This window comes from Cannabis sativa, chromosome 3 (genome assembly GCF_029168945.1).
Source record: "Cannabis sativa cultivar Pink pepper isolate KNU-18-1 chromosome 3, ASM2916894v1, whole genome shotgun sequence".
NCBI lineage: Eukaryota > Viridiplantae > Streptophyta > Magnoliopsida > Rosales > Cannabaceae > Cannabis > Cannabis sativa.
The window spans coordinates 10,607,296-10,629,963 of record NC_083603.1 but is presented as its reverse complement, the minus strand read 5'-3'; the positions used below and the strand labels follow the sequence as shown (position 1 = coordinate 10,629,963).

The window sequence follows — 22,668 nt, the reverse complement described above, 5'->3', positions numbered from 1 at the left end:
AACCCTTTCTTTTTATTAAAACTGTATCAAAAAATGTCTAAAAGTCAGACACGTTTCCCCATGCACGATTTTTGAAGTTAATGATCATTATGACAAAAGATTTGAAAAGACGTAGGAAAGATTCACATCAGGTAGGCACGAAGCCTTAAGGGACAAATCGTGTAAGGAAAGATGCGTGACACTTGGCCATGCAAAGATAGAAGCTGAGAAGTCCACATACGACTAGACGCTCATACGCAAACTTAGAGGGCAAATGTTATCTTAAAAGTACCCTTATGATGTGGCACGAAGAAAGATGACACGTGGCGGTTGATAATGAGTTAGGACGGTATATAGTTAAGTAAGATTGCTCAAAGGGCTTTGGGTGTAATAACCGAGAAGCAAATATGGCCTATACTACTCTGCCAAAAGGGTTGGCAGCTCTAAGAGAATAACTAAATATCCTCGATTAGATTAGAGGATGCTCCTTGGGCGACATATCCTACCAACAATTTAGCGAAGATAGAAACCAGATTTGTCTTAACCGCCCAATCCCTGAAGATTAGGTCATTTCAAATGCCTAAAATAGTGGGATTGAGAAAATCAAGGGGATTGAGGAAATCGTGTGATTGAGTCAATTATCCTTTATTGTTTATTTTGTAATTAATGTAATTGATTCACCTATAGCCCTATAAATACTAGATCATTCTTACTATTCAGGGGTGAACTCTAATTCTTTAAGAGAACTATCACACTACAAAATATTATCTGTAATTTCTATATAAGAATATCAAAAATTCATTGACTAAATTCTTGTGATCTTAATACTTCTTAGAGAAATATAATATAAAGAGAGTAAGTCGTTATTAATATTTGGACTCAAACTTCTATAAATTGCGTATGTTGTTTATTGCTTTCGATTATTATTAATTTTAAATATTTTTATTATCGTTTTATTGACTCCGTATTGACTACAAATGAGATGCACATTAGATGATGCACATTGAGCTATTTTTGTTTGTGGCATTGTACAGTTTATTTCTTTCCTCTTCTTAAAAATATAATGTACAAAAGTAAGTGAACAAGTCTTCTCTTTTGTTTTTCCTTATCAAATAGCCACCACTCAACTAAATGTCATACTATAATGTTTGGCATCAGGTCTTCCACAAATTTTTGTTGATGTAGTACTTTTTGAATCAATCAAAAATGGTTTACAGCTACACTAGTAAAAGTTTTTAATTTCTTTTTTTAATAGTAATAAAAGTTATTCTTTTTTACTTTTTTTTCTTTACACAAAAATAATAACAACTAAACCCTAAAAACACCCTTTTTATAAATATATTTTCACAATAAATACACACATTTATTTAATTTCCATGTTACATTAAATAATCAGAAAGCACTGCATGGGTTCTCATGCCTGAAATGCATAATCCCAAAGAAGAAAAAGAAAAACAATTGCATAAACAGAAATCGATAAAACTTAATTATTGGTTAGAGATAGGACCACTTATTGAAACACCATGAAGAGAATTAATGTTGCTTACACTAACGAAGTTTGTAAAAAAAAAAAGAAAAAAAGTAAATAATGTCAAAATTACTTAAAATTTTAGGGTTGTAAAAGGAGAAATGCTAAAGGGTACCACTGGTGCCTAGCACCCTCCTACGTGTCAATATCGCTATTGGTGCAATTAAGTATCAGGTCCCATATAGTTTAATATAATAATTTTTATGGAATATCGCTAACCAATTGCAAGTCGACACATCTAGAAGGTGCTAGGCACCACTGGTGCCCAATAGCAATGCTCTTGTAAAAGGCATAAACTCATTATTTTTTTAACAGTATTTAATATTTATAAAACTATAATATTTTTCCAGTTTTATTAATATAGATTATGTTATTGTCTTAAACATAACACATATAAGATCCGAATTCTAAATTATTTAGTCTGAATAAAAATATATAGTATCAGTTATTTCCAAATCTTTTTTTAATAAATTTAAAACGAAGTCTGTACCAACGAAAATAGAAAAAAAAAATTACAATTTTACTAACATTGAGTACTTATACCACTAAAAAAATCATTGAATTTATAACGTCTACAAACTCAAAACTTTAAATAATTATACTGCTATTTAACTACAAAAAAAATGGTATTTTTGTAAAAGTTGAAAAAAATAAAAACAAAGTAAAAGACAAGACTTGGATGAGCGAGCCAGCATTTGAGCTATTCTAGACGCTAAATCACTGGAAGGAGAATGATAAAAGCCTGAGCTCGGCTGCCATAGAACTGCATTGTCGGCTCACATTTCTCTCTCTCTCTCTCATTATATCTTTACATATGCCTCAAGTCTTGGATTTGGGGTTTTAACAATTTTTATTTATTTATTCAACTTTTAAGACAAAATAATAAAAAGGGTATTTGGGATTTTTGTATCATTTTTTTCTTCTCATAACCCCATATATGCTGCTGATGTCTTTGCTCAAAAATCACACCCAAATAGCTTTGTTATTCCCAAAGCAACAAATTAAAAACAAACTAAACAAGAGAAAGAAAGACTGCATGTGTTACTTACTGCTAGTCCACTTCTCTCTACCTATCTTTAACATGATCTATAATTTTTTTTTATTATTTAATAATTATATATTTATTTTTCTCTCAACTGTCTTGTCTGACTGTCTTTATCTCAAGTGCCCTAGGCTTCTCCACTGGCTATAAACAAACTTTGCAGGCTTTTTTATGTCAGAATGTGAGGTATCTGCCAAAGAGAGAACCCACAAACACACACAAGTTCAATTCACTACTTAAAAAGCTTCCTTTTTTTCTTCTTCTTTGGTTGCTCACCAAACAGAAAAATAGTGTTTATAAACTCCCAAGTCCCAACCAAATATAAAAGACACTGTCTTAAAACTCAAATCTTATTATTATTCCTTTGTTATTGTTTTTTTTTTCTTTTAGGCACTTTTTTCTTTATTTCTCTCTCTCTTTCTATGGACTTCCATCTGAAGCAATGGAGAAATCAGCAACATGAGTCAGAACATCACCAACAACATTCTGCAAAGATACCAAAACTTGTTATCGAAACCCATCACATGAAACAAGACCTCTCTTCTACTTGTTCTGAACCTCTTCCTCTGTTTGTACCTGAGCCACCAAACATCACTAAAATGATCACAACTGGTACTCTGTCTACTGATTCAACTACTTCTCCCACTACTAGAATCCCAAGTATGGCTTTCTTTCTTTTTCTAAACTGTTTTTTCTAGTTTCTTGGTATGGAAAGTTTCTACCTTTATTTATTTATTTTATTGGGGTTGTGTTTTTCCTTGATGGGGTTTTCATTATTACCATCATTATATCTTTAAATGGTGATTTTTTCTTTTCTTTTGTCAGGAGGAGGAATGGGTAGTTACTTTAGTTTGGCCCAATGGCAAGAACTAGAGTTACAAGCTTTGATATTTAGGTACATGTTAGCTGGTGCTACTGTTCCTTCTGAGCTTCTTCAACATATTAAGAAAAGCTTTAATCTTCTTCATACGACACCGTATTTCTTGCATCATTCTCTTCAACCTTATCCCCATTTTCAACCTTCCCCTACTTGTAAGTATCATCTCCCATAATTACTATTACATTATATGATCTAATGTACTTTCCAGTATTAAATGTATGTGTATATTATAATGGTGTATTATGATGTAGTGTTACAGTCGGGTTATTGGGGAAAAGCATCCATGGATCCGGAACCTGGTCGGTGCCGGAGAACCGACGGGAAGAAATGGCGGTGTTCAAGAGATGTGGTGGTTGGTCAAAAGTACTGTGAGCGCCACATGCACCGTGGAAGAAATCGTTCAAGAAAGCCTGTGGAAATCCCCACACCCACCACCACCACCACCGGCGGCGGAAGACTCGCCGGGGACGGCGTCGGTAGAGGGACTCTTGCTTCTAACAATGGTCCATCTCCTTTGTCAACGTCATCTAATGCAGCCCATTTCTCACTTTCAATGCCAACATCCTCCATAGATCTCCTCCATCTCAACAACCGGAGGTAATTTTTGCTTTTTTTTTTTTTCTTGTTATGGAAAATGGCCTATTTTTCTTGGTCTATTAAGAAACTTGAAAAGAATAATAATGTTAAATCTTACTTAATCTGATTTGGGTTTCCAGCTTTGATAAATGGTACTTGTTATTCTAGTGGTAAGAATCTATTTGGGGTATTTTATTTTATTTTATTTTTTGATTTAAAATATACTTTATTTTAAGGACAGAAACTCACATGGGGGACAAATAAATAAGAGTATCAAATCTTTTAAAAAATAACTATAAAATCTCAAATTTTCTTAGTAACTAAGCTCCAAGTTCCAACCGTTGCTTTTCATAACAATCCTTTGTTTTTTTTTAATAGTAACGCTTCAGATGTTAAAAATGAAAATAAGGACTTGTTTAAACCCCATAATGAGGTCTCCGGCGACGGCAAATCGGACGGTCACATACTCCGGCACTTCTTTGATGACTGGCCGAGATCACTTCAAGAATCAGGAAATGTAGAAATTAATAATAATAATACTAATAATAATAACAATAACAATAATAGGATGAGGTCGAGTCCAATGAGCTCAGCTTCAAGCTTATCAATTTCCATAACGGGAAACAACTCATCATCAACTTCTGATATTTCGTTGAAGTTGTCAACTGGTGGAAACGGAGAGGAAATGGGCCACCCAGAAGCCCATTCTGATCGTCAGCAGCAGTCTCAGTTGGGCTGGGCCTCCAGTGGATGGGCTTCAAACCCAATGGCCTCAATGGGTGGGCCGCTGGCTGAGGCCCTGCGATCCTCCAACTCCAATTCATCATCTCCTACTAGTGTTCTCCATCAGTTGCCTCCTCGTTCTTCTGCCTCTGACACTTGCATTGTCAGCACTTAAGTTTTTTTTTTTTTTTGGATAATATATTTACTTTGGGCCTAAATTCTAACTTGATGCTCAAATGTATAAATTGCATGTTTTTTATTTTTCTTTAATTTAATGGTTTGTTTCCACTAAAACAAAAAGTATTGCTTTGTAACGGAGTGGAGTGGAGTGGTAATAGGATCATTTCTATTGCTAAATGATTTTGTTTGAGTTGTGCCTTTTGTTTTTTTTGGTGGTTGAGAATAATTTTGAAAAGAATTCAAAGGTTAATTCTTTAATGAATTTGTCTTTGTAATCCGAATGGTGTTCAATCCCACACCCCATAATTTTGAGCATTGCTCTAGGGTACAATACTACAATTTCCATGGCACCTATTCTTTCTTTGTTGGCATTAAAACACATTAAAAAAAAAAAAAGTACATTAAGAGTGCTAAAAGTGGATATTTAGTAGAATAATTATTCTACTAAAAGTGGATATTTCATCTAAAAGTGAGTAAAAGTAAAGATCATATTATTCAAAAAAAAAAAAAAAAAGTTAAGATCATTTTAATGCATATATGAAGTATTAACTTTTTTCTTATTTGCATTAAAATTTATTCTATTCTATTATTATTCATTTTCTAATACTCCTTTGATTTTTATTACTCCTAATCAAACATGCTTTAGTATTTTTCTTTTATTTTTATTACTCTTAATCAGAATACATCATATTTATTTTTTGAGAAGGGTGAGGACTCAAAGTCACATCAAATATATATGACTTACTCTTAATTTTTATTTTATTATATTTAAAAAAATTGTATCAAACATGTCAAATTCGTGTTAAGCGGTTTGTGTTGTATTTGATTTGTTTTTATTTCGTGTCAAAACTTAATTTTTTTATCATTTTAATTTTTTAAATTATACGTTTTTTTTTATTATTAATTTAGAAATATTTAAAATTCTTAATGTTTTAAATATTTCTAAAAAAATAAATAAATTAAATTAAATTAAAAAATTATATAAATATATAAATAATAAATTAAATAAAAAATATATAATTTAACCAATTCTAAATATTATAATTTAACACTAACAATACTCATTACTATTATAGTGTCTCAAATTAAACTAAATAAATAAAATATACATAATATTTATAGTGAATTATTAACAAGCATAAACTATTTATTCCATAAAATCATCATTAAGGTCTTTGATGAAAAAGTCTTGATTCACATTATTATTATTGGAAGGTCCCGATGGTTGTGGCGGAGAAGGAACATATAGTTGATGTGATGATAAACCAAGTGTAAGTTCCCCTAACTGAGCTTTGTTGAGTATAGGGGTCAAAAAAATTATAGCTCCTACAAAGAATTTCTAAATATTTCAAAATCAGTAAAATTTAAACTGTGGAGGAGACTACAAAGGGGTTTCATATACGAACTGATTTCCCTGCTGCAAACCAGATTGGTGTTGCTGCTACGGAGAAGGCTAGTGTTGATGTTTTAGAGGAGTGGCATTACTCTGGGAAGACGAACCACCAGGAGATTGTGATTGACCATATATTTGGACAAAATTATCAAAATGTGGCTTATATAAATTGGCACATTATTCAGGTGTCAAACTACTCCCTAATGTGTCACGTTTAGTTACAAACATATCTACCACGGTGTTGTAAATTTTATTGGGGGTGGAGGATGCGCAGCTGACTGACTTTGATTGTATGATTTTTTTTCCTTTGCCATTGATCATATAACCCACGCCTCTTTGATAATTAGGTATTTTCTGAAGAACTTTTCCAAGTATCTCGAATTGATAACTACTATCAGATTTAGTACTAAATATATCGCTCTGAGATTATCTTTCGAGTCGTTTCTTATCAAGCTTCTTACGTAGTTTCTCATATTTAAATAAATATTATTGGAACATATAATTAATATAATATTTAAAATTTAACAATACAATATTTTATTTACTTACAAAATCTTCTGCAGCGACTTCGTTGACAAAACTACCAGACGGTTTTCTCGTATGAGCCACCTTCTATGCATCGACTATATGCTCTTCTAGTAGACCATCCTATATAAAAATAAATAAATGAAAGAGTTTATAATGTGTTTTAAGATAAATTATATTTTAAAAATAAATGATAAATATTATTACTTACAAATGTGTGACTATTAGAAGCCAACGATCTTGTGTCTTGCATTGTTGGATATTTTATTAGCTGTCTATTTGTTTTATTTTTTTTTTTTTGTGCGATTCAAATTTTTTTTTTTTGCTACGAACAGTTTGCAAATAAGCTTTCAACTCTCCTTATTCAAGTGGTCAGGGGGTAGGTCAACAACTTTCTCCCAATCTTTCAGTCTTGAGTAATATTGCTTAAATTATTTACGTCTAATGGTCGTTCTCTCACTATATCTCTCTGTCATCTTCGTATAAAAAGTTCCCATTAGTATATCTCAATGTGAGTTCCCATCAATATCAAAATAAAATTGCATTATAAAAAAAATAAGGGTTTATATTAATTCTTAATGACCTTATAAAATAACTAAAACTATAGATAATTGAACATCAGTCACCCATATTCGATTAATCACTTTATCCTTAAATTATTGGGCTACATTAAAACAATTGTAATGATGACCTAGACACAAAATAGTTACTTGCTGGCCCATAAATCGAACATTAGCATTGACTTCAGGCACAACTACGACAACTTTCAGTAACCAAACTAGCAGGCCAACTGAAAAGAAACCAAAACAGACGGATAATCACCATAAATTTTGGCGACTTCACTTGAGAAAAAGACCGTAAGAAATTCAAACATATACAATTTCGAATTTATGCAAAATCAGACAGAAAAACTTGTACAAAACTAAAATTCAACCTTGAATTACGATTAAAATCACAAAAAACTAATTCTCCTAATATCAATTTTTTAGATTCATAAAATGTAGATATGTCTAAAATAGATTTGTAGTTCTAATCAATCTAAATCATGTATAAACTGAAGAAAAATATATTAATACACTAGCTAATATTTCTCCAGTTGCATTAATATTATTTTCTAGATTTTTAATGGTTGATTTATTCATATCAAATCACAAATAACAAATAAAATTTGAATTCATCTAGAGCCACGTACATAGAAACATTGTTCTAGTTTTTAAATTTCTACGTAGTTGCATTATAGTTGTATTAACATTTTGCTAACACTCTGAAACTAGACATATCAATGATTATAAACCGTCAACGTTATAATATTTTTTTTATGATATTTGCAGGTATTTCATATTCACAATCTAACACAAAGCTCTTTAAAAAAAAAATTATAACATGGTTAGTTTTATTAATATATTCATTTAGTTGTTATAAAGTTAATTTACAGAGTTCTAACAGTTGTTTCTCCACATAATATTATTAAGGTTTAATTGATTGTTGATCAGTGACAAAAAAAAAATACTGACAAATATTTTCATAACGATGCCCATTCAATTTTTATATTTCTAGTTCCAGTTAAGTTGTATATTAGTTGAATAATAGTTGTGTTACTACAATATTATTATTATTATTTAAAAAAAAAAAAAACAGGATTCAAAATTTGTAATACACGACTCGTACAGGAAAAACTCGATTATGGTAAGTAATAATAAAAGTTAGGGCAATGTTAGGGCAAAACTATAAAGAAACTAGAAAGAAACCTTCGTACTCTCATCAGCTTGGCTCTTCCCTTTCTTAACTTCAGCGAGGGAAATATTTTCAGTAACATTAACCTTCGATTTCTTCTTAATAGGGCGACGATCACTTTTTTTATAGGCAGAGTAAAGTCTAAATCATTATCTTCAACAACAAGCCATTTGCTTTTAAATTTGTTGGCAAAAGATTTAACACTCATTTTTAAAGATTTTTTCAGCGATAGTGATGGGAAAGATGACAACTAAGTAATAGTCATTCATAGAATAGAAAAAAGAAAAAGAAAATAGAAAAAAACGTGGTCAGAAGATGGAGGAAGGTACTTGAGAAAGATGGATGAAATCAATTTTGTTCTTTCTTTATCAAAAATAGTTTTGAATCTTGATCATGGTAGAAGTTTTCAAAGAGAAAATTACAAAGAAAAATGAAATGAAGATGAGAAAAAAAGAAAAAAAAAAGGAAAAAGATGATAGAAAAGAAGGAAAAATAGAGTGTGTAAAAGTAGTATAATGACATCATGCATGTGTAAGAAATATTAGTGTAAATAGAACAAAAACAAAGGTAAAAATGTATGGATAATATTTTTGGATTTTTGTATTTTTCATGTAAATTTTCCTATTGTATATTCGAAAAATTTTATTTACACTTCAAAAAATTTTAAAAATACTTTATTTTAATAATTTTTATTTTATATTAAATTTATATATTTAATTGTACTAAATTTTTTTCTAACTTTTTTCTACCAATTTATATTCTTAAAAATTTTCCTATCAAACAAAAATAAATTATATTTTAAATATTATAAAAAAAATTAAAATAAAAATTTATATGAAATTTTCGTAAAAAAAATAAAAAATATATATACATAATTTAGAACAAAAAATATACATAATTAAAATTAAAATAAATATTAAAATTAACATAAAATAATATGAAATAAAGAATTAAAAAATATTAAAAGTAATTTTTTAAAATTATTTAAGATTATTTTTTTAATAATAGAGTGTAGTTATTAAATAAAACTCTCCTATATATTATCGCAATATGTTGCACGTCTACTTTTTTTTGCAAAAAAAAAAAAAATAATTAGCTATTTAATATTTGAATCTTATTTTTATACTCTAGTATTCTTAAAAATTTATGGAATACATTAATAAGTTAATAACTACAATATATTATATACTGTTCCTTCCTACCGTTATATATCATTCTGAAATATTTTATTTTCAAAAAATAAAATCCTAGTTGCGTCAATTTTCTCATCTTAATTTCTCAGTTCAACTGGAAAAGAAAAGAAAATCCAAATTAGGTCAATCCAGCGTGCTGTACAGATGAAATCTATAACCAGATTCTCCAACTCATTCGAGTTTTATTAAGATCTTCTACTTACAAAATAAGATTTCACAAAACTAGTCTTCACAATACACTACCTCCTAGTAGAGAGTTGTTGTCCTCCTCTTAGCTCTCGATAACGCACATGATTAGAAAGTCTAGTGTGCATGTTCTTCTGACTATGGATTGCTTGGCAATGAAACTTTTAAGGGGCACTCCACTAGAATTATTACCAAAAAAATATACAAGATGAGGTCGTTCCGATGAGCCAGAGGAGAGGATGACCATGACAATATATTCTCACCAAAACTTCATTTGAACAATGATACATCATTCCTCAAATGGATTCCACAAGTGGTTCATTGTCTTCAATTATCGTTTCAGACAGCAGTGGTTTGATGTTTTCGCCTTTTGTTTCGGATACCAGTGCTCCGTTTTCGTCGCTAACCAAAGCATAAACTACTGCTGTCCTACTAGGAGTATACACTAGGAAAGAACGAGGCCTATCATCGTACCACCCTTCCTGCATAGGCAAGTTTGGTCAGATTAATCTTGAAGCCTAAAACTCAAAAGGATGATGGAAATATAATAATCTTACAGAGGAGAAGTATTCGGCTTCGTGATTAAGCCTATTAAACCCTCCAAATAATGAGTCGTCTGAATCCAATACAATCTGGATGAAAGAAAGAAAAAAGAAGTCAAGAGCCACAGATCAACTAGGTTATATAGTTTATATAATTAAAGAGAAAGATCAAAAGAACATGTTAGAGTAAAAGAAAAAGAGAAAAAATAAAGGGTCCAGCCTAATAATTTCATGGACATTACGGGATCTATAGAACAACCAGTAGATATTTTCAAATCAATTGCATGTATATGAAAACACACGCTTCTAGCAAGAAGATGTTCACGGAAATATGCTGATTAGATTGCCTCTGGATAAGAATTATTTTGATGTTATAATCTGTGAGTCTGCTGTGTATGAAAACAAATTCAACTTTTATTAAGATGTAATTTCTTGTACTTAATAAACAAAAAGAAGAAAAATTAGAGGCAGTTAATCAGAATGTATGGGTTCTCTTTAGCGTGGATAATAAGCATAGGCATGCGCATGAAACTTTTTATAACGATATATGGTAAATGGAAATGGAAATGGAAATATTACAAATGGTATAAAAGCTTTGGGAACTAGACTTAAAATTAAAAGAGAATATTACCTTGTACTTTCCTGGCCTTGAGCAGCCTACCCGGTAATCAGAATAGCTATTAGACCAATGAAAGTTGAAGACGAAAACAAGGTTTCCCCTTTCAAAGACAATAACCCTATCTGTTTCATCTTTCCGGGATATGTATTGATGCTCAGAAGTCATGAACTGCATTGAGAATTTGACCCAATGTATCAACTTTTTATTCAGTCATCACCAGGATTAAAAGTGACACACGGTAGTGTTCACCTCCACGTTTAAAGCAAATTTTGTTTAAAACAAATCAGAAAACTATAGATTTCACATGAAATAAAAATAAGTGCAAAGATACCACAGAAACTGTGACAATCCAGGCCACTGGAAACTGAAATTCAGCTAGAAAGGCAAGCTCAAGTAGAACTTACGCCATAGGCATCTTCAAGATGCTGCATTGCCCGATCAAATTCTTGCATTCCTCGATATCTCAAATAATCTGCATCACCCTATGTATGCATAACAACAATGAAACAATAAGCGATAGCAACACTTATAGTGTCCTCTGTTGCAACTCATAGTAGATAAAAATACCATAATAAGCTAATATAGGAGCTTACAAGATCAAACCTACGCCGACATTTGTCATAGCTAAAACCGTTTCCAGGAACTATTGAGCCATCAGGGAGATGCTGATCAGCCCTTGGAAAATCTATCCACTCTGAAACAACAAATAACAGAATACCATAGCCTCTTGTGTAAGTTTGAAAGGTAGTAGGAACGATTAAGGACAATGAAGACAAAGCAATAGAAAATAATATTTATATAAATATACATTATATATATTTATATCACAGATAAGGCCAAAGATTACCAGGATGTCCAAATTCATTCCCCATGAAATTTAGGTATCCTTCTCCACCCAATCCCATAGTAATAAGCCTAATCATTTTGTGTAATGCTATTCCACGATCTATAAGAGGGGTTGCCGGTCGGTCTAAAGCCATAAAGTCATACATATCCTGAAACAGTCATAAGATCTGATTAACTATTTTGAAAATGTAGCACATAAAACACACGAGCGCGTACCAAAATTTTCATAAGTAGAAAAACATAAGTTATTAGCAGGTTTCACTTGAAAACATGCTGCAGGCAGGGGTGCCAAATTTTTTAAAAGCAAAGGATGAATAGAAAAACCAAGCATGTTAATTGTCACCAAGCAGAATACTATAAAACATGGAAGAATCATACTACCTTGTCCATCAACCAGAATGCAATTGTTTTGTCACCAACAAGAGCTTGGTCGTGGCTTTCAGCATAAGAAACACACTTCTCTGACCACCTCCTGTTTGTGAGTGTGTGAATAATATCACCCATTTTCCAGTATTCTTCTTGCATCCTAAATCACCAAAAGCCAAGAAAGATGAACTAGTTTAGGATCCACTAAAAAATTATAGTAATGCTTCATTTTTCGATTCAAACATACTTGAGGAGTTCAATCCATTTATCGGCAATGGCCATATGAAGGCGATAATCAAATCCAACACCACCATCTTGAACAGGAATACAGAAAGTTGGCATTCCGCTGACCTGTAAACACAGAAATTGCTATTTGAGTAAAAGTGTAAATTTTGGCATTTAATTCAATTAAAAGACAATTCACGATCTCAAATCTCCAATAATTTTATATCTTTAAACCCAACACGTTTGTTTGCACCTGTGGGATCAACCAACAAAAGAGAACTCACATAGTGAAAATGTTTTATGGTAATAGAACATGGAAGAACAAAGTATATATCAAAGCACATGCATTTCCCTTTTAATAAGATCTATTTACTGGGATATGAACCCGACACCACTTAAAAACAACCCACCCCCACCCAATTAAGCGCTTCAATTGGTAAGCACATATTTTACGGGTACTGAAATAAGTTTTAATAGCAATTTATATTGTACAGGTTCGTGAGTTCAGCTGATTGGGTGTGTGTTTCAGTTATTAATAGTTTTAATTCAGATCACTCTTGTCAAGAATATCTCTATTTTACAAAAATATTGAACAGTGGGAAAACGAAATAAAACAATGCTTATAGTTATAGGATTATATTACATCTTCACCAATGGTCACTGCTTCAGGGAAGAGCCCATGAATCATGTCATTGACCAGCATCAGATAAACCACAGCATCTACATCTGTTGCGAATCCAAAATATTCATTGTAATTTCCTGTAAATGCTACCTGCACCAAAATCATGTGTAGAAAGATAGATAATGAATGCCCATAAAATATTTATATAGAAAAATATAGAAAAGAAAAATTGTGAGCAGGTAAAACCAAACTTTCAGTTCTAACATTCTCCCAGACTTGGAATTTTCCTGAGAATGAAACCAACAGAGGCAAATACAAAATAATCTGTACTAATTCTCCAACATGATTTTAGATATGCACTCATAATACTGGCTTTATGTTTCTCTTCAATATTTCTAATGCAAATGTGTGTGCATGGTTAACTTTTAGTGATCCGCTTCTGCAGTCCAACCCCTCTATAAACAATAAATGAGACCATATCAAGTCCTGAAAGAGCAGAAGATCCACATCTGAATCTGTTCAAACATCAATTCCATTCCTCAAATAACTATGAAAAGGAAAAGTCTGCAAGACCTTAGGTGAACCTTTTCGTGGACTTTCTCAAAACCTTGTTAAGGAGGGACTGAAGTCAGTCAACATAAACTTTTACGTGCCTAAACAACCTTGAGGACTAATTTACTTCATTAACAGTGACTGAAAGGTACAAATTCCATACACATTGTTTTGCACCAATGACACACAACCTTTCATTCACACTGAGTAAAATGAAAATAGGTATCATAGATAGAAATATACAGCATTATTAATTTTCTACAAACCTCTGTAGCCCTATCAATATAAGAGACTGTTAAAGAAAAGAACGACTAGAGAAGAATTTAGAAGTTAAGAGTTCAAATAATTTGATCTCTTAAGAAAGTTAAAAAACTGTATAACATAGTTAGGCCCATATAAAGATGGTAAAATAAAGAATCCTGACTCTGCTACACAACCTACGCTAAAAATTCTCTTATAATAAGAAACTAACTCTGAATTTTCAAACATTATGCAGATTATCTGTGTCACAGAGGTAAATTAATAGTACCTCCAACCCATGGTGAGTATACATCATTGAAGTCACACCATCAAATCTGAAACCATCAAACTTGAACTCTTCGAGCCACCATCTTGCATTTGAGAGAAGAAATCTCAATACCTACATACATAGAAAGAATCAATTACCATAAAAATATATTAAATTTATTTTTTTTTTTTTAAAAATAAAAAAAAAAAACTAAGGGCTTGCTTGGCAACACCTCTTTTTGGTTTTTACAAGTAAAGGCAGAGATCATTCTGATATAATGAATACTTAAGAAAATCTTTATCCTCAATTTCACTTTTAAAAACAAAATAATGAGAGGGTTACATTGTTACACAGCAAGCATAAGCCTAATTCTTTCAAAAAGAAATAAAACCAAATACCTCCCAACTTCCATAATTGAAAAGACGAGAATCCCACATCCAGTGATATCCACGTGACCCAGAGTGGAAGTACTGGCTATCAGTCCCATCGAACATGTTCAGTCCATCTAAAGTATTATTTGATGAATGGCTGGTACAACCACATAGCAATCAGATTTATCAGATATGTAGCAAGAAAACAAAATAACTTTGAATTGCCAAACACCGAAGGAAAAATGCCAATATATTAATCCAGTGAGAAATCAAGGTTACATTTCAGCTAATAGCTATCACAAAATGGGTGTACTGAACGAATTGAGAAAGTTTGCACTCAGAATTCTGAAAATGGGTTTAAGTTTGAAAATGAATAGATCAACTAAGTGCAAATTCTTTGATATTAAGAATCTAATAAAGAAACAATTTCAACGAAAACGAAACCTGTCAAATAACATATGCTAAACCAAGGGATGCTTCAGGAGAGAGTACAAAGTAGTTAATACCTGTGAACAATATCCATAAGAACAAGCAGGCCTAACTCATGGGCTTTATCAATTAGCGACTTCAATTCATCTGGGGTTCCACAGCGACTGCTAGGTGCAAAAAAATTTGTAACATGGTACCTGCATAACAATTAAAAATAAATGGATATATCTTAAACAACAGAAGATACTTCAAACAAATTTCATAACAAAAATTATCAAACACATGCAAAGTACAAATACATCTCAGCTCATGATGAAGTTGATCATAGATTCATACCCAAAGCTGGCATAATAAGAGTGCTCTTGAATAGCCATGAGCTGAACAGCATTGTATCCAAGTTTTTTAATGCGGGGCAGCACATCATCTCTAAAGTTTGCATATGTATTAATCATTGGCTCCTGCATTGCAGATAATATGAAAAGCATTAATAAAAAGGAGCAATGCTAATTTTTCAGCCAGCAATAGCAAGACGACATAATGCTGGTAACAGTAGATGATAAAACACGAAAAATATAGCATTAGTAAAAGGGGGGAATGCTAAATTTTCATCCAACAATAGCAAGATGGTGTAATGCCGGTACAGTTGATACTATCTACAAATCATCTTCTCAAATGTTGTCAAGAAGTAACTTCTTTTGATGTGATCAAATAATGTACATTTATCCACAAATCATATAGTGTTTTCCTAAGCAAGAAAGAGGTAGCGATAGTTGTCTCTCTCTACTTTCCTTCCAGAAATAAAAGGCCCTTGAACTTATTTTCTTCAGTTCTTGAACCATTTTCATTTATTTATTTTGGGGGAAGAGGAGAGGGGAGGGGTGCACAAATTAAGGCCACTAAAATATTAACAGCCCTCAACAGATACTGACTAATAAGAGAAACATATGAGCTCATATCTCATATATCCTATGATAAACTGCACACGGTCCATCAAACACTTCTTGCTTCACTCAAGAATAGTTTCACAATATAACATGAACCTTCCACCATAATTTATGAGTTACAAGGAAGCAATGCACACCGTACTACTCATTCCAACATGTGCCTCGTAAATACGAAGTGATTTTGGTCTCTTTGGCTGAGAATGCTGGAAGACATACTTTTCCTGTAAGCATGGGAGCAAGAGAATAATTAGCCATAGTAAGGGACAGAAATAGTGAAAAAGGCTATGGCCTTGCATATTTGGCCTAGTTTAACTTCCAGAAGATGCAATTAATAAAAAGGAAATATAAAAAAGGAAATTCCGTAAAGAGAATGTTATTTGATTTATGAAGAAACATCCTGAAAAATAATTTAATAGTCAATATTTGATAAAGGGAATCAAATTTTAGACTTTTATTAACACATGGGTTGATGAATAGTTCCTTGCCGTTTTAACCAATGTAATTAGGGATCTATAGTTGATGGGTTTAGCATCTGTATGAAGTCAAGTTAAAGCAGAAGTGTAGACTTTTTTGATTAACTAAAACCTAGTTCAACTTTTGTTGCTAGGTGGGTACCGTACCCAACACTATAAATACATATTATATCACAATTGTAGCCTTTGTTGATCTATTGATCTTGTTCAATTTTAGAAATCTAGGGAAGAAGACCTAGCAGGTTAATACTGCACTACCAATTTCTATTCTTTCTCAATTATCTCTATGGAACAATCAGACATGTTTTCTGTATCATTTAATTACTCATAGTATTCTAAATTGTATGTGATATTGCATCCCGATGTTATATAAATTTCTAAAATCAAAACCATGACAATAATTATGAAAGGAATATTTGAAAAGCCATCAAAGTTGATATTTTATGTATATACATATTCACATATAAAAGTTCATTATTTTATCCTCATTTGAGTGACTAAAATCATTTGTCTTTCTTTCAGATTCCAAAGAATCCTTAGGGTTAGCATTTTAAGCTATGAAAATGTATTTACAAAACGAATTGGCAAAAATATACCTTCTCTGGTGGATCATAGTATATGCCATTATAAGGAATTTCACCTGGAGCCTGTACTGAAAACCTGATCCAAGCAGGAATTGAATCTTTGATTCCAGAAGGAGTATCCATGCGGATCTGTGAGTACATGATCAAGATGAAGTCACTTTCAACTGAAAACGCCAATGATATTTGCATCCCAAATTAATGTGATGACACAATATTCAAATGCAACGGTGAAATAATCTTGTAGCAAAATTGTTTAAATAGAATTCAAGAACCAATATATGAAAAAAATCACCATATCATTCCCTATGAAGGAAAGTCCTTACTATTTGAAACTCGCATAATAAAACTAAAGCTATTTTGGAATTGATTGATATTGAGTGCTTACAAAAGTTTGATCAAAGAAACTCTTTTATTACTTTTTGCCCAAGCATATCAATAGGGGGTCAGGAACATGACTATGATGGACTATATTTGTCAAATCAGAGTTGGAACAAATTTGGAAAGGAAACAGTAGTGACCTCCATAGTGGACTTTTAACCCATTTGTAAGCCTAGTCTATATAGTCTCAATGTCTAATTAAACTCCTTTATCCCTTGTGTGTAAAAGTAGGCATTTCTTTCTTTCCTGTTCAGGTTCTCTAATAAAGTGCCGCATCATTTTTTTATATATTTTAAAACACAATCTCCTAATAAAATGTACCCAATATACTTTATTTTATTTATATTTTTTGCAAAGTATACGTTTTCATTTAGTCATTCATTACAGGATGCAAGTCTTACAGCTAAACCAATCCAATCGTACGCACTAAGTCTTAGTACTAAAATAATCTAATTTAATCCAATTGTAAACAACGGTCTAGACCAATCCTGCTTACCAAATGTACCCAATTTAAACTAAAACTACAGCTTTACTTTTAAAACATGGCTTATGTAGCTTATTGTCATGGGAATTACATTGGTATTAGATAATCTTTATCAAATATTTACCCACAGGAATTCTCAGTACATTGCGCTTTTAATACATATGGTCAAATACTATTGGCAGTTTCATCACTTATTACAATATTTTTTTGTACCTTTCACATGAAAAAAAAAATTGATTATGAGTATTTAAACACTAAAATACCACTGAAACAATTACATTCATAATGCATCCAGGAAAAACCTACCTTTACTCGAGAACCATGAGGAATTGCAGGTGAACCATCTGCATTGTTTGGCAAAAAGATTTCCCAGACACCAAATTCATTCTGTTGGCATATGAGGTGTGAGTATCATTAACTATTTATATTTTGACTAATAGAGAAATGATTGACTGGGAAGCTTCACGTTGATTAAATATTATTCCTTACAAAGATTTCATAGAAATTATTAAGACTCAGAACTTACCCGCATCATAACATCCGCATTTGGATTCCAATTGTTGAAGTCTCCAATCAGAGATGCTGACTGAAAAAACAGGAAGCAGTCACTACTTTTAAAAGAAAAATAGGGCAATCTCCAAAGGAAGTGATTGAAGGAATGTTAAAGAAAATCGAGCACAATGGATATTCCTATTATCAGTGAGAGCATAACAGGGCACGCATTATCTAAATAGTACACAAATCCTAATGAAATATATAAATAATCTAGTCCTCATATGATCATTGCCATAGTTCCTAGTATGAAAGATTAAGGATAATGGAAGTATTAACATACAAAACACGCTTAACAAACCTTAGCTCCTGGTGCCCACTCCCGATATGTTATACCTGTTGCACTGCAAAACAATTGAGATAACTATCAGGAATATACTTAGCCATATTCTTATTTTTCATTCAACTATCTACCTACTAATTTATATTTACCAAAGCACAATAAATTATTAATCAAACTAAAAAATAAAAATTATGCAAAATATTCTGAGAAAGTGATACCTGCGTTGAAAACCAAACTTTTCAAATCCACGAGAAAACACCTCCAAACCTCCTTCGTACTTGTCAATGTCCTCACGTAGTTTTTTGTATTGCCCATAACTGTACAGTAAAGTTTAAATATTCACCTGTACGTATATACAAGAAAAAGGAAAAGAGAAAATACTGCATGGTCCACTCCAAGGCAACAAAGCTTTATTGAACTTGCACAGATTAGGGAAACTAAACTATACAAGAAAAGAAATAGTCAAATGACTCTGTATTATGATTCTTCTTCTTTTTTATTTTTTCTTGGCTAACTGCCTATTTAACATCAATGATTTTTTTGCTGTATCTATACAAACAATTTTTTATGGCAGCAAAGGTGTTCCCTGTTCTATGTAGTCAATATAGTAGTTAAATTGATAAAGAGGTTCACGAAATTTTAGGTAAATTACGAATTTAAAACCATTTATTCGCCTAACATTAAAGTACAACATAAAGCCTCATAAACCAGAGGAAAATTTCAGGACAACTCCCAGCAAGTTTTAAGTCATATTTGTATTAAAAAAAAAAACAAAACAAAAATCTCACCGATATTCAAGGTGTTGCCGGTAACCATTTAACATTGGATCTATTTCATATATTTTTTGCCCCGGGCCCGGTGGTGCAATGGACTTTACTTTGAGAGGACCAGCTGCTTCCTCGATAAGAGCTTTATCATCAGTTCCATTGTTAATGTCCGCATCATGTTCCATTGTTATATCATCTACATTAAGAACCTATACAAAAATCATATCAGGTGGCAATAAAGATGCCAACAATAAGTATCATTTATTAAATCATACTTGGAAAGTGTAAAATGATCTTAAATGTTTATCAACTTCAAAACCATAGTGAAATTAAATTACCTAATTTTTTGGTTCATTGTCCGAGTTTTCCGAAATCACAATTATCCGTATTCTTAATTTCTTTTTAAAAATACACTAAACTAGAGAATGATAAAATATTTACAGCAAAAGGACTATATTAAAACAACATTATGTATGTATATTTATTTAAATTGCAATGGTCAAAACCTGAGGCTCTTCTGTGGATGTGCCAGGTGTATCAAGTTGATCTGTTGAAGATGAAGGTTCCCCACTCTGAGTGCCAGGAACTAGAACTTTATCAGATGCAGATGCAGAGACCATAAAAGATGAAGAATCGGAATCGTATGAAGACTTCTTAGCAAAAATCTTACCTGTAAAAAAAATAGAATATCATCGTGAGCAGAAAAGATTCAATCTCAAAGTGGGATATGAACAAATTAACATGCACTAGAACTCATAATAATACAATAAGAAGTACCATCATAACAAAACGCATTGTCTTTCATTCAACCATATTACGTTGTCCAAGTGCTAAAATGGGTGAAGTTTTTTGATAATAGAAAATAAAAAGGGAATCACAAAAAAGGGTCATATGAATCCAGTTCCAGTGTGTAGTCACTGCTATTTCAAAGAACCCTGTTAAAATGGTTTATGTCAAAGTATGATAGAGTTGGTGGTATGGGAATAGATAGGGGTCCATTCCTCGCCCACAATTGATCTCGCATACAAAGGAAAAATTTGAACCATCTAGAAGCCATTTAAAAGATAATAATAGTAATGAAGAGAAACAAATCCAAATCAAATTCAAAAGCATCACCCATCTACTTTCCCAGACAATAGTAATGTCTAAGTAGTTCTTCCTTCAGATATATCCTCAACACAAAGTACACTGTTCTGAATTTTCCGCCCACAAAAGATTTCACCTCCCTATTCACTATGATCCGAATCTATGAACCAGTGCTCCAGTTTTTATTAACCATGAGTGTTACTCACCGGTTTAGAACTTTACCCCAACGGTGGCTCCCTTGTTGTACCCAGAATTAACATCGAAGCACTTCAGTGCCTCAGAATGCTTCGGTAAGACCAAATACCATATTAGGTTTCTTTCTACTATATTCGTCGGAACTCAAAATAGCAACGAATCACTCAGAAATGCTCCGATAAGGTCTAATCTACCATTACTTTCAATTCCATCCCTTCTTCACCGAAGAGAGACAGATACCTTGGTGATTCCTCAGCACACGAATATAATTCCACACTGTACGGACACAAATCTACCACTTCGATTTCAATTCCTACAGCACCACAATAGGCACTACTCTACTGACGTTACATAAACTATATACATATATAAAGAAATTGCAATGACGAAATAACAATCAAATGACTCACGCAACCTAACGAGCTTGCTCTTCGATCAAGACCGCCATTGTTTCTGACATTCTCTCATACGATGCTCACAAAATTACATGTGCCAACCGAAAAGACATTGAATCCCGCGAAATGTAGCTTAAACTATGAAATTTGTACAACACTGTTCTATAAACAACTCCTTATATGCATATACATATATATGTGTAAAGATATGCATATACATATACAAATAAATACTAAAAGAAGTACTTCAGCAAGCAATAAAGTGAGGAGGCACAAACACAATCACAGTAACAAATTAACAATCAGTATAAAAGGAGATAGATAAAGAAAGATTTACGAGAAACCGAGTTCTTCTTCAAGAGTAATGAGAGACTGGTACTTCTACGATCGCCACTGAAGCTCGAATGCGATAAAGGAGTATACGCCGATGGAATTGCAGGGAGGCGTATCCCTGAGATTGTGTAAACCATTTTTCACTTTTCCTTCTCTTTGAAGGAGAGAAGAAGAAGGAGGAGGAGGAAGAGAAATGGCGAGACTGAGCTTGAAGAATTGGAAAGCTAATGAAAAAGACGGATCTAGAAACAGTGTTGAGTCCAAGGCGCCGAGAGAAGCGTGAAGCTTAGAAATATCAGAGATTTTAGAGAGAGAAAGTTTGTGTGTGAGCGCTAACTGCCAAGAGAGAGAGAGAGAGAGAGAGAGAGAGAGTGAGAGTGGTAGAGGAGTGATACGTGTAGAGAGGAGAGTTGAAGTTTGCAATTGCATGAATCGATTGTTGTTGCTGCTGAATGCTGATTAAGCACTCTGTGGGACCCACTTACCTTCTTCAATGCATTCTCCATCGTCTACCTCTGATTTTTTTATAATTAATTGTTATTACCTTTTCCTAGAAACTATTTTTCACCAATTCGTCCCTCGATTATTAAAATTCTTTAAATTTCACCCTTCCAGTAGCCAATTATTTATTATTTAAAAGACTAGAGCATCTCCAACTATGTTCTTTAAACACTCTTTAGTTAAAATAGCGATTGTGTAATGACCGCTCTAGTAATATGGATTAGAAAAGGCAATTAGCACTAATTTTTATTATTTTATTATTATTTGTGAATTAAATTTAAATGTGGACCCCAATATTTAGAAATAAATATTAGAGTTATAATTTCTCAATTTCGGAGATTTTATTAAACTCTAGGGGTATTATCTAGCTTGTATGTGTAATATGTTATTTTTGTAATTTTTGTTTGGCGACAACGGAAAATGCGATGGATGGCTAGATTGATCACATGGGTAAGTTTAGAACCTTATTTCATAATGGGAAATGTATTAGAGAAAATATTTTATCGGGATTGAGCGGGGTTATGGAATTGACCATTTTACCCCTAGCTTTAGAATTAACCAAGTTTTAACCTTAAGGGCTTTTTAGTCATTTCTTATTTGGTTAAATGAGGGTTAGGTGGCAGCCTTGGGTGATGACACCTATTTCATGTTAGCATAATTGGGTGAAAAGGGAT

The 22,668-nt window shown here is 32.2% G+C and overlaps 2 protein-coding genes across 2 annotated transcripts; one reads left to right on the top strand and one right to left on the bottom strand.

Moving 5' to 3' along the window:
• The first annotated feature begins 2,477 nt into the window (after positions 1-2,477).
• LOC115702269 (growth-regulating factor 3) lies at positions 2,478-5,096 on the top strand. Its single transcript, XM_030629714.2, has 4 exons — positions 2,478-3,209; positions 3,375-3,581; positions 3,681-4,026; positions 4,384-5,096. The coding sequence occupies exons 1-4, from the start codon at positions 2,972-2,974 to the stop codon at positions 4,901-4,903; spliced, it is 1,311 nt and encodes a 436-aa protein (XP_030485574.2). The 5' UTR covers positions 2,478-2,971; the 3' UTR covers positions 4,904-5,096.
• A 4,715-nt stretch (positions 5,097-9,811) lies between these two features.
• LOC115702270 (1,4-alpha-glucan-branching enzyme 2-2, chloroplastic/amyloplastic) lies at positions 9,812-21,922 on the bottom strand. The gene is made up of 22 exons (XM_030629715.2): positions 21,498-21,922; positions 19,991-20,154; positions 19,506-19,693; positions 18,936-19,034; positions 18,736-18,778; positions 18,409-18,468; positions 18,189-18,269; positions 17,033-17,149; positions 16,101-16,184; positions 15,356-15,477; positions 15,097-15,216; positions 14,618-14,747; positions 14,241-14,351; positions 13,181-13,309; positions 12,560-12,663; positions 12,328-12,472; positions 11,948-12,095; positions 11,694-11,794; positions 11,505-11,582; positions 11,113-11,268; positions 10,497-10,571; positions 9,812-10,421 (listed from the first exon to the last, which is right to left on the bottom strand). The coding sequence occupies exons 1-22, from the start codon at positions 21,628-21,630 to the stop codon at positions 10,236-10,238; spliced, it is 2,574 nt and encodes an 857-aa protein (XP_030485575.2). The 5' UTR covers positions 21,631-21,922; the 3' UTR covers positions 9,812-10,235.
• Positions 21,923-22,668: the final 746 nt, after the last annotated feature.